Below are 13,462 nucleotides of genomic sequence, written 5' to 3' on the forward strand. Positions count from 1 at the left end.
GGTAGAAAAAAGTCTTTAGAGAGGTTTTTGCAGGAGATTTTTTCATGCAGGATAAAATTCTCAGTGTTTGACAATGCAGGAGAAAACCGTACCGGATGAAATTGTTACGATGCACAGTTTTTTTCTTGTGGTAGTTTGATAAAAACATGTTTAAGCTAAAACTTTGATCATCTAATCACGAGTTTTACGTTTCATTTAGGCAATTAAATGAAAGACACGTATTAAAATTGTTTGTTGTGATTTTTTTGACGTTTATACTACTTATGACATTCTTAGTAGCTTTATAAAATCGTATCCAAAGATAGATGGAGTGCAACATTTCACAGTCTCAACACCGGCACGGGGACCAGAATGTCAGCAAAATACTGCTAGAGGATATATATATATATATATATATATATATATATATATATATATATATATATATATATATATATATATATAGAGAGAGAGAGAGAGAGAGAGGGAGAGGCATCATAATCAAACAATTAATTGGATGCTGTTTCACTTAAAATTTAATATGTAATAAATTCATATTGTTAAATTTTACATAAACGGGTATTTAACTTTTGTATATTTCAATAGGTACACCTCTTATATGCATATAAAGGAGAAAGTAAAATCTTGGCAATCAACTATTGAAACATATAAAAGAAAAAGTAAAATCTGGGTAGTCGCATCCACATCTGGTATACATATAAAAGAAAAAGTAAAATCTTTGGAATCAACTATTGGGACAAGACAAGGCCAATCTTCAATTTTATCTCTCTCATGAGTAAATGTTTCTGCAACCAACGAATAGCTCCTTCTCTCCAATGTCGTCCCCACATGTTTAGGCTGAATATTTCAATAAAGAGACAGATATAACTCATCCAGATAAGATTCATAAAAGCCGCATGAGCTTTCGCATTCATATTTTATATTTCATATCTCTAATTTTAAATATTTTTTAGGTGAGCATGAGGAACAAAACCCATTGCTCGGAAAAGAATTGCTCTGAAATTCTTTTTGGTGCTTTCACAAACACTAGTATACTGGTAAATTTAAAATAATCAAAAGTTTTATCTCATTGAAAATTTTACATTGTCGTGAAATGTGTTTTAAGATTAACGAAGTGAGCCTCTTTTTTGACATGGACGCAAACGATTTGCTACGTCAACGTTTTAGTTGGAAGATAATGTCCCAATGCATTAATGATCGCAAGGGCAAGAAACGACACGTCCTTTTCTAACATTTATGGGCGAATTCAATCATAAAAATCCTCCACTGACTTGTTAACCAAGTTTTATATATATATATATTATGGTTGAATTATTTGATGAAGCAGTTGATATTGCCAATTCTTTCGTTTGAATATGCGACAAACATTAAGAAAAAGGAAAGATATTTTACCCATTTCTTGGTGCCCAAGACTACATAGAAATAAAATAATGCCGTAAAAGGAGATGCAGTCGTCTTGTATTTATAAGCAGCTCGATCGGAAGCACTCACCACAGAGTTGTGCATCTTCTCTTCTTCCTCTTCCACTGAAACTTTTTTCCTTCTTTTCTCACTAGCGTTGAGTTTGCCAGTCGAGAGTAGTTAAGCGGAGGAGCGATGGGATCGATAAGCTTCAGCGAAGAGCAGGAGGCGATGGTGAAGGAGGCGTGGGAGTTGATGAAGCCCAACGTGCAGGAGCTTGGTCTGAAGATGTTCTCCCTGTAAGTAGTACTACTGCTACCTGCAATTTCTTCTTCCCGTTGGAAGCAACCCACTCACTTGGTTCCGCCGCTTTTGCTGCAATGGGGAGGCCAGAGTTGGGCAGATGTTGCCGGAGGCGGCCGGAATGTTCTATTTCCTCAAGGACCCGAACCAAATCCCCCAGAACAACCCGCAGCTCAGGTCTCATGTTGTCAAAGTGTTCACCATGGTTAGCATCTATCTGCTCCTGATCTCTCTCTCCCTCTCTGTATCTCCTTCGCTATTGTTTGATACCGGAATCATGTTGGTACTTTTGTTTCGATTTGGTGAACAAGTAGACCTGTGAATCGGCTGCTCAGCTGCGTCAGAATGGCAAGGTTGTGCCTGTGGGAAGCACACTGAAGAGGATGGGCTCCATTCACCTTAAGAAGGGTGTCCAAGAGTCTCACTTTGAGGTATATCTATCCTGCTCTTTTGTATTACAGGCATAGATTTTTTCTCCAATATTTTCCAATTGCTGATTTGGTTCAAGAATATTTTCTTGCTCAAATCCATTGTATAAACAACTAATATTATTTTGCTCTAGGAAACATAATCTGATGTGACATCTGCTCTTCTTTTTCCTTGATTTAAAAGGTGATAAAGGTGGCGTTTCTGAAGGTGGTGAAAGAAGCCGTTGGGGAGAAATGGAGTGAAGAGATGGGCGCTGCATGGGCCGAAGCCTACGACCAACTGGCTGCTGCCTTCATAGCCGAGATGAAGATCCAATCCGCTAATTAGATCCATTTCATCCAGTCCAGTTTGTATTAGGGAGTTTGTGTTCTTGGTTCAAAATCAAAAAGCTTTCTGAAGTTTTTTAGTTTGAATTGATATCATTTGTTTGGTATCTTTTGTTCGCTTAAGTGCAAGGATTAATTCGGATCTGAACCTTCTTAAGATCAACAGTAAAGCTCATTTCGGATGTACCTATGTGCAGCCCTAAAAATGAGCGTTGAAGCCCCGAAAGGTTTCGGGTCTGAGACATCTGATCGGATTTGGATTGGATCTGAAATTGTCAAAATACAAAACGTCCATCTCAGATCCAGCCCATTTGCGGCATCCATAGTTATGAACCCACCACACGGGTTCTGTTCCTCTGTTGGATCTACACTTTCTCATCCCAAATTCTTACAAGTTGGTCATGATCCATTTGTTGGGCGGAAAACTTTGAACCGTGTTGTCCGATAGAAAGTGCAATACGCATGAGGCCAAAATATTTACAATCTTTCTTCGACATTCCCTTGTAAATTATTGTAAAAACTTATATACATATGCATCATAATCAAGTAAATAATTGAATGCTGTTTCACCTAAGATTTAGCTATGTAACATAAATTGACATAGTTAAATTTTACGCAAAGATGTATTTAACTTTCATAGATTTGAATAAGCAAACCTGTTAGTTCGATAAACTCAACTCGTAAACGAGTCGAGTTCGAGTTAAGAAATGAAAAGAAATGAATTTGATCATATAAACAAGTCGAGTTCAAGTTAAGTGGCTTCAACTCGGTTAAACTTGAAAGCGAGGATATATATAGTAGGTTCAAAATCATTGTCCATTAATAGATTATCCTCAACGATATCAACATTAGGTATGTTATCAGTACTTTCACAAATGTTACTTAGTTTATCTTCAAACAACATTCTCATCACTTTTCTTTATCGGTCTTGCATCCATAATTTTAACAAAAAAAGTAATAAAAAAACAATTCAATAAATAAGAATTTTTTTTACTCTGACAATGAATATGAAAATAAACAACAATATATAAAAGAACCAAAACATCATTGGATCTACATCAAACCTATTGGTATGAACATAAACCATTAACCAAATCCCCTAATATGAAAACATTGAGGGAAAGTGATTATGTGCATAAGATGTAAAATGATCCAACTGGAATCAAATGCAGTTAATTCATCATTATTTTATTTAAGATATAGGCTAACTTTTGTGGACCATTTTTTAAATCCTTTCAATAGAAGCCCACCCTTCAATTGTAGCCCACATTTATATAAATAGTGAAATTTTTTTAATTATTCTTTTTTGACTTTGTAGGTGAAACAACCAAAATGTGATCTATAGATAGTCATTCTTGGTGGTCACAAAAGCAATATATATATATATATATATATATAAAAGAGAGAGTGGGAGGTACTCACCTGGGGAGGAGATGTTTAATTTACATATTGAAAAAAAAAAGTTGTAAAGACAAAACTAAAAATCGGTAAAAAATTATGAAGGACATTTCTTTTAAATAAATTACCAAAATATCTTTCCTGTCCACCGTGTGCCCGACACACTTAACCTTCTCTCTATAAAATAACCAATGAGTTTTCCATCAATACATGTAAGGGTAAATTAATCCCTATCAAAATCCTTCTCTTTTTTTCTTTTTCAGTTTAATCCTCAACCTTATTTTTCTGCATAATCAATAGATGAACTAATTCCCACCCACTTTGGTACGTTAGGGTTTGGTGCCTACCGGTTTATATATATATATATATATATATATATATATATATAAAAGGAGGAGGGAGGCGGAGCCACGGCTATGGCCTGAGTGAGCGCGACCTGTTGCTCCTCTTGACCCGACCCACAGATCATTTGGTTCGAGACCCGCTAACCATTTGGCCTGCTCCTGAAAAAAATCTTAGCTCCGTCTTATATATATATATATACACTAAACGGAAGCTGGAGAAAACAAAATTGACCTAAAATCTAAAAGTTTTGGCGATATATTAAGAATTTCAATTTATCATTGTCCAGCGTAAAAGGGACTATAGAAAGCTGTCAAACATATTTTCATCATTAATTTTTATCCCTCCATTTTTGTATATTGATCAACATTTGTAACTAGGATCCAGTTCACTCCTGATTAATAGGATAGCTTAATTTTCACTTGCAAAATTTCGGATCCTGAAGGTAGCGCGATGTCCGAAGTCGATCCAGATCGGACACTAATTAGATCCAGATCCAAGTTGATTCCCCTGCACCTGGGTCTGCTCTGTTTCATTCCAGAAAAGTGCCGTATGATCGAGTGTTGTGGATAAGAGGGTGCAGATCGGCCCAAAAATACAAACCAGCTTAAGTTAAAGTTTTTAGGAACTTTAGACCCTAGAAAACAAAGTTTAAATAAAGTTAACTCTAGAAAAGTCCTATCATCAAACTAGCTCATAGTCTAAAAAAAATCCTCGACTCTGACGCTCCTCCTCCTCAGCCCTTCGCTCCCCTTCATCCTCTCCCTCAACACCACCACCAGGTTGTTCTCTTCCACCGGCATCTGAAACCTACAAAAAGGTGTTTAAGAAACATTAATTTTCTTGTATATAAAATGATAAAATATCCCTCTTAAAACCCATTCTTCCTTGATTGAATAAAGATATATGCATCTATGATCTTAAGAGAATTCGGGGGTGGAGCAAAGGTAGGGCCGCTTTGGCCCTCTCCCCTTTTGTAAAAAAAAATTATTTATAAAATTTGACTTGTTTTATATAAAAGTTTTGAAAAATAATATTTCGGTCCTAGTCAAAATTTAAAAACTTTATTCAGTCTCCCTCATAAAAAAAATCTAGCTCAGCCCCTAGTTTAGCTTTCATAGATTTTAATAGGCAAAACTGTTAGTAGGGCTGTTCAATGAGTTGTGCTAACTCGAACTTGTTTGATAAACTCAACTCGTAAACGAGTCTAGTTCGAGTTTGGCTTCAACTCGTAAACGAGTCGAGTTCAAGTTAAGTGGCTTCAACTCGTAAACGAGTCGAGTCGAGCTGGCTCATGAACAGCCAAACTTGTTAGTGTACTCGCATCCTTCTCATATGCAAATAAAAGAAAAAATAAATCTTGGCAATCAATCACAAGTAAACATAATTTTACAACCAAGCGAGTGTAGCAGTTGCTCTCCAACTTGTTAAAAATTGTGGGAGTAAATATGCACCTCAAGTGTAACTCCATAGCACTATTTGTCACCAACCAAGAGTATAACTTCATTCTTCATTTTATAGTCACACTTTAACTCATTATCTCTAAGTTTTTGAATTGTTTCACCTAACTTTACTATAAACTCTCTCGAAGGAGTATTCTTATTAACATTCTTCTTAAAAAACTTATTCATGCTATCACTGGGTTGGGTGGTTGACATCTCTGCCATAAATGTGGTAAATGTATATAGTTTATCCCACTTAACAAGAATGTTTCATAGCATCAAGACCAAATCATCATCAACAATTTAATATGAAACCATTGAGAGAAAGTGATTATGTGCATAAGATGTAAAATGATCCAACTTCAATCAAATGCAGTTAATGCGGCATTATTTTATTTAAGATATAGGCTAACTTTTACGGACCATTTTTTATATCCTTTTAATAGATGCCCACCCTTCAATTGTAGCCCACATTTATCATAAATAGTGAATTTTTTTGTTTTACTTTGTGTGTGAAATAACCAAAACGTGCTCTATAGATGGACATTCTTGGTGGTGACAAAACTATATATATATATATATATATATATATATATATAGACGGAAGCTGGAGAAAGAAAAATTGACCTAAAATCTAAAAGTTTTGGCGATATATTAAGAATTTCAATTTCTCATTGTCCATAGTAAAAGGGATTATAGAATGCTATCAAACATAATTTCATCATTAATTTTTATCCCTGCATTTTTGGATATTGATCAACATTTGCTCATATGGTTAGATTTTCCACAAAAATTACTGAAAACCATCTAAGTGTCTACATTGTAGACCTCCAACTCTAGAATGCCAATAAACATAACTTGAAAAACCCTTGGGATTTTGCATTTTTCAATGGAAAGAGTGCAAAAGCAAGCTTCTCATAAGGTTCTGCCGATATTTTAATGAACTCACATGACGATACCAATTATTTTGTAGGAACCTGCTATAACATTAAAGAAAAAGGACAATCTTTCTCAGGCAACGCATATTTAAAAAAAAAAATACTAGTATCAAGATATTTTAAAAATTATTAAAAGAGTTGCTTTTTTAGTTTTTTAACTTTTTTTAAATTTTGTCTTTGTCAAAAAAAATTATTAATGAAGAGTGTTTTCTTCACTACCCACAAAAATTTCGTACACAAGTTATGCGCAAGCGGATTATGTACGTTTTATTGTTGCACAAAAACAATCATACACTAATATAGTTAATGACAAAAAATACTTTTGATTAATAGAATAAAAAACTTTTTATCAAAACCAAAAAAATCGAAAAAAAAACAATCATTCTTTTAAATAATTTTCAAAATAGATTGTTTTTAGTATATGTGTTGCGTGCACCAAGCGGCGCACGCAACTCGCTCTCCGCTTCGCCCATTTCTTGGTGCCGAAAAAAAATAATGCCGTAAAAGGAGATGCAGTCGTCTTGTATTTATAAGCAGCTCGATCGGAAGCAGTCACCACAGAGTTGTGCATCTTCTTTTCTTCCTCAAACTTCCTCTTCCGCTGAAATATTTTCCTTCTAGCTTTTAGTTTGTCAGTCGAGAGTACTTAACTGTAGGAGCGATGGGATCGATAAGCTTCAGCGCAGAGCAGGAGGCGATGGTGAAGGAGGCGTGGGAGTTGATGAAGCCCAACGTGGAGGAGCTTGGGCTGAAGATGCTCTCCCTGTAAGTAGTACTACTGCTGCCTGCAGTTTCCTCCACCTACCTTATTCTTCCTAGTGGAAGCAACCCACTCACTTGGCTCCGCCGCTTTTGCTGCAATGTGGAGGCCAGAGTTGGGCAGATGTTGCCGGAGGTGGCCGGAATGTTCTATTCCTTTTTCCTTAAGGACCCGAACCAAACCCCCCAGAACAACCCCCAGCTCAGATCTCATGTCGTCAAAGTGTTCACCATGGTTAGGACCTATTGATCTCTCTCTCTCGCTCTGTATCTCTTTCGCTATTGTTTACATCGGAATCATGTTGGTATTGTTGTTTCGATTTGGTGAACAAGTAGACCTGTGAGTCGGCCGCTCAGCTGCGTCAGAAGGGCAAGATTGTGGCCGTGGGGAGCACGCTGAAGAAGATGGCCTCCATTCACCTTAAGAAGGGTGTCCAAGAATCTCACTTTGAGGTATATCTACCCTGCCTTTTTACATTACTGAACGTCATAAATCTGAGAACTTTTTCCCCGAACATTTTTCGTTTTCTGATTAGATTCAAGAACATTTTTTATTTAAATTCCTTTTATAAACAACTAATATTATTTTGTTCTAAGAAACATGGCGTGATTATGAATATGGTTCTTAAATTCGGGGCAAGCAGCATAATCTTACCGTCCCGGTAAGAGCGGAAGCTCCTTCTTCCTCTTGCCTTCAGGATTCACAGCTGCATGATCAGTACCCCAAGTGGCGAGATTTTTACGTTCATCAGGTTGCGGTAAAGGTTACAGGAAACAGAAATTCAACAACTAAACGCTACACATAATTGTTTCACTAATCATCACAAGCGCTTGTAACTGAGATTTTCAGTTTGTAACATCTGTTGTTCTTCTTTTTCTTTGATTTAAAAGGTGATAAAGGCGGCGTTTCTGAAGGTGGTGGAGGAAGCAGTGGGGGAGAAATGGAGCGAGGAGATGGGCACTGCATGGGCGGAAGCCCACCACCAACTAGCTACTGCCATTATAGCCGAGATGAAGATCCAATCTGCCAATTAGATCCATCTGATCCGGTCCAGTTCGCTTGACGATCCATTTCCGATGTTGGATTAGGGAGTTTGTGTACTTTGTTCGCAACTAAAAAGCTTTTCGAAGTTGTTTTAGTTGAATTGATCTCGTTTCTGTTCCGGTTTTAATTCGCTTAACACTGCGAGGATCAATTCGGATCTGAACCCTCTTGAAATTAAGAACGCGGAAAAACTCATTTTGGAAATTAAGATGCGGATTTGAAAACTGCGGATCTCAGATCCACGATAATCAAACGCAACCTTAAGTATTTTTAATATTTTAAAAATTTTGTTTACTATTCTGAAATACTTTTCTAAAAATACTTTTTATTATTTCTTAACGATTCCCAGCTGATTCAACCAATTCGGCTATTGAATGGATCTTGACAACATTGGTTTGAAATTTAACAAGAAAATGTAGTTTATTATTTAAAAAAAAAAAACTTAAGTTTAATAGTTTATAGATGCACCTTCGGTGATGTGTGGCCTCTATTTCCAGATAACTGTATTATTAGATACATAGATTCAATGAAGATCACCGTAAGAAGATTTATATGGGTTTTCAAACTTTGAATCGAATCCAAATGGATCCAACAATGCTTGGATCCACACTGTTATCCTAAATTCTTATAAGGTCGAGTGTAGATCTATATTTTGCACCCTGAAAATAAAACAAAAAGACATGCATTTTTTATAATTCCCATCTTTTTTTTTTTCGGCAATAAAATGTTAATAACTATCATGAGTGCCAACACCACCTCAGTTGATTAAGCAAACGAATTTTATCAAGGATATAAATGGCTTATAGTTATGAACAATTTTTTTTAATAACAAGGGTTTAAAAGTGGGTACCTAAATATGGTACAGGGCGGGTTGGAATTGAATGTAATCGGCGGCGGAGGCAGAAACAGAAACTTCGAGGCACTAGTAATAAAGTTTTAACTTTTAAGGGGGATCAACTTGTAATTAACAAAAATTGCGCCAAAGTGTCAACATAAAATTAAGTATCTTTTTTTTATTCCGTGTAGGCAATTGCCCACACCAAACTTCACCCTGAGGAACGATATAAAATGACAAAGCCGTCAAATCTAGATCTATTCCATTTGGAACCCTAGTCTCAACTCTCAATTAGCGTCAAAGTGTTATTTGTTCTCGTTTTCTTTGCTAATTTTTCTTTTATATCTTTTTTATCTTCTTCTTTTATCTCTGTACATTGGTGACGCCTTGTCACCACATCTTGCTTTTAATGAATTTTCATTTTGTCGGCTCAAATAGCTTCGAGTGAGCTAAATATGTAAACCAAGGGGGGCTTTTGACACCTGTATGATATCCAACATCTGACTCAACTCACAGTGTATATCTACCGATGGCAAAGCCATCGAATTGTGATGTAAATTGGAATAAAAGAATGCTAAGAGAGCTTTTGATGAGAAGAACAATGTGTTCTTTTTGTACCAGATGTTCATAAAATATGTGGTCTTAAGAACGTCATAATATTCTTGTTCAAGAAACATGCCGTGTCCGTAGATATTGTTCTTAGATCTAATAATCAAACACTAAACATAATCACAACATATTTTTTAAGACAAAAATATAGTGTTATTCAAAAACATAATACTTCTCTAAGCAAATGCCCTTTAATTGAACTTTAAAATGCTCTTTATCTAGTTCACGACGCAAAATATTAACTGTAAATATAGCATCGAGGTTTTGCATATAATACTGGGGCGCGTACATCGGCAGCCATGACAGAGTACACATCTTCTAGACCTAATGATGTTCCAAGGACATATGAAACTTCATAAGTATCACACATATAAAACCAGGGGCGGAGGGAGGGGGGGGGGGTTGCCTGGGCCATGGCCCAGGTGAGTGCAGGAAAAAAAATTATATTGAAAAAATCAAAATTTTTTTGTTTGGCTCAATCCGTCGCTTCTCTTAGCCCGACCCGCGGACCGTTTGGCCCGCCCCTGTATAAAACTGTGTCAATAGTTGTTTATGTTGAGCATGGAGAAATTTAATGGTGTTAATTGAACTTTTTATGTGCCATAAGCTAAGAGACAATAGTATCACTTATAAACAAAAAATCAACTCAATTTCTTCTTAAAAATAATGTTTGAAACCATGTTTTTTGAATATATAAATGTCTTTTTTGAGGTATTATTTCCGTATTGTGAGTCATTCGGGTGAGTGAAAGAGAATTCTACCACTGGAGTGAGAGGCCGAAAACCTCCTTCCTTTCCCTTGTCCTTGGGTTCCTATTGTGAGTTGTTCATTCTTGCGCCTTAAGTTGTGTTTTAAAGACTATTGTTAAATAAATTAAATGCATCATGCCATTTGGTTACTCAGTCTAATGGTTTCCAAGCAGTGAACATTGGATAAAAGCCTTTAATTCGATATATATATATATATGACTGAGTAAATAATGGCTCTGGCTATTCAAAGTAAAAAAAATGAACAAATGTGTGAACTAATATTAAATTATGTAAATATCCATTACTTTTTTGTTTTTTATTTTTCTTAACCATTCATCATAATGAATATGACAACCTTAATTAAACGGCTGGATGACTTGAAAAGCTCGAGTCACCATTCAATATATATGAATGGTGACCCAAGCTTTCCACATATCACAGGTACATCCCAAATAGGTGAGAACCAAGTTGATCTTCTGAGTCCTTTTCTCCTAGTGGCAAATCCACACGTAGGCTTGTGAGGGCCGTTGCCCACACAGTCATACAAACATTTATTTATTTAAATATTAGTTGTGTTTTAATTTTTTGCTTAATTTTTATTACTCATTGTTTTCCAATCATTTCATTATATATTCCAAGGGTCTAATTTTTTTTTTTTTTTTTTTGAATTAGTGCGCCTCAACTGAAAACTCTGTGTCAGTGCCCTCTTTTCTCATGTCTCTCGCCTCTCCTCCCTCTCTCCCCGGGGCTCCGGCGACGTCTGCGACCATATCCGGTGTCATGGCGGATTTCTTTTCCATCTGTCCAATATTTTAGAAGCCACAAGCTGTGTTAGGAAGACTACTTACTTAGCCCATGAATTTGCATTTCTGGTAGAATCATGCCACCGCGGAATCACATAATTAGGTACATAATCAAACCTTTTGGAAAGGTTCTACATACCAAAAACAGGAAACGTAAAGCATCTGAAAACAGAAGAGCGGTTATTTCCATTTGCAATGACGTCAAGGCACCGTTGCCCAACATCATTCTTATTCTTAGAGAGAGAATTTTGAATTTTCTATGGTTGGTAAAAGCACCAAACAACTTAAACAATCTATGGAGACCCTCTGCCCAATAGCCTTTGGTGGGTTTTTTCTTCTATTCTTCTTTAAATGTTAGTTTCCTTCTTTCCTTGCATTCCAACTGTTGAGATTTGAACTTCTCACCTTCCCCCACGTTGGCTGGTGAGAATGAGCCAAGTGGGCTCGCCTGATTGGACCCAGAACAGCCAAACTGGGCTCAACCAAGTTTGAACTCAATGAGTTGGTACTTTGAAAATGGGAGACATACCAAGAAATATGTAAACTTTCAACTATTAGAAAGAATATGCTGAATCATAAAAATGTACCAAGTACCAACTCTTATTTTCTTTTGTTTTTTAATGGCATGGGGCTGCCCCCCTACCTCTCTTACCTTCTTAATAGATTAATGATATAAAGGGGAGTTTAGGTCCACCAACTGGTTGTTAGGGGATTTAAACAGCTTATCTATGCTTCAACCACAAGGGTAAGTGGCAACCACAAACCAACTTTGACCTCCAACCAAACACAAGGTGGGCCAAGGACGTTCATGGCCTTTGACTTTTCTGATTACCCAAAATGCCCTCGATTGCCGCAACGGAAGTGGATTTGATCTCTTTCAATTAAGTTTGGTTCAATAGGCTTGCCAAGCATGTGAAGGGAAGTACTTCCAAAGGGCTAGAATTCCAACCTATGGGTTGGTTTTGGCATTTAAGATGAATACCAGCACAAGTAGACCAAATAACCCCGAGGGACGGTAGCGTATTAGGTGGCAAGGTGGTCGGGCCCTTTTAAAGACTCAAGTTCGAGTTTTGAAGTAGTCACTCATGCCACAGTGCGCTCTACCTCTGTATCATAAAAGGTCCCGAAGCATAGTCCCTGAAAACCGAGGAGAGCATGCACAAGAAGGGGGGGCAATGGTCTCTTTTAAGGGTGGTGGAATGAACCAAGAGATTGTGAGTACTGATGACATACAAATGAATCTATAGCTGGTCGGATCTGCTAGAAGGTCAATCTTAGAAATTTGATTATCATAGGTGTTAACCCTTTGCTCGTGCCGACACGACTTTAGACCCTGAGGGCAAGAGGATGGAGGAAAATTTAATTAGTGTCTCAGTTCTTGAAAGGATTAACAGACCAAGGTGATTTATTTTTGGATTTGTGGTCTTCATAAAACTTCATTCACTGAATAAGACAAACAAACATAGTTAGTGGATTCTTCGAATCGAAGTATGAAGCTCATAGTTGAACAATTGGGATATTGAAAATTTTTCGAGTATTTGAATTTTCCAATGCAATTGTTCAACAAATTTTTCAATTGCAATGGGCTGATCTGTCTAGCACTCTTTATCTTGTAGGGTTTGGACACATTTAAAGCATGTCATGTCGGTACAAACAAAAGGTGGACAAATTTGGTCAACATAGAACAGGTCTGTTCCGGGACAACTAAATACAATAGAATAAGAGGTCAGGTCAAAATTTTGTTGGGCACAATAGAAAACGACCGAACACCCAACTCATTTTCGGCCCTTTTAAAATCGGCCACGTCCCAGAAAATACTAGAGAAGAGAACATAAGAAATGGAAGCAAGGTGTACCTGCTTGAGTCGGGGATGTACTTTGGAAACGTTTTATTGCTTCGAAGATGCTTCAGATCTGAGCTTCTCCTTTGACTCATTCAAAAATCAAGAGCCAAGAAAAAGAAGATTAGCAACTATTACAAGCTTTGTAATTCAGTATTCTTGTAATCTTTCTTTGAAATAAGGTATCGTCCCTTTTTGGTCAACATCCAAAGTGTTATGTTTATAGATAAAAGCATGTTGGAA

At 36.6% G+C, this 13,462-nt stretch overlaps 1 protein-coding gene and 1 pseudogene across 1 annotated transcript; both read left to right on the forward strand.

Annotated features, from left to right (window-relative positions):
• Positions 1-1,451: 1,451 nt before the first annotated feature.
• Positions 1,452-2,566, forward strand: LOC116245549 (non-symbiotic hemoglobin 2-like). Its single transcript, XM_031617035.2, has 4 exons — positions 1,452-1,700; positions 1,795-1,909; positions 2,019-2,135; positions 2,317-2,566. Exons 1-4 carry the CDS (start codon positions 1,597-1,599, stop codon positions 2,458-2,460), a joined length of 480 nt encoding a protein of 159 aa, XP_031472895.1. The 5' UTR covers positions 1,452-1,596; the 3' UTR covers positions 2,461-2,566.
• A 4,629-nt stretch (positions 2,567-7,195) lies between these two features.
• LOC116260443 (non-symbiotic hemoglobin 2-like) lies at positions 7,196-8,373 on the forward strand (annotated as a pseudogene).
• Positions 8,374-13,462: the final 5,089 nt, after the last annotated feature.

Source organism: Nymphaea colorata, chromosome 1, assembly GCF_008831285.2.
Source record: "Nymphaea colorata isolate Beijing-Zhang1983 chromosome 1, ASM883128v2, whole genome shotgun sequence".
Lineage (NCBI taxonomy): Eukaryota > Viridiplantae > Streptophyta > Magnoliopsida > Nymphaeales > Nymphaeaceae > Nymphaea > Nymphaea colorata.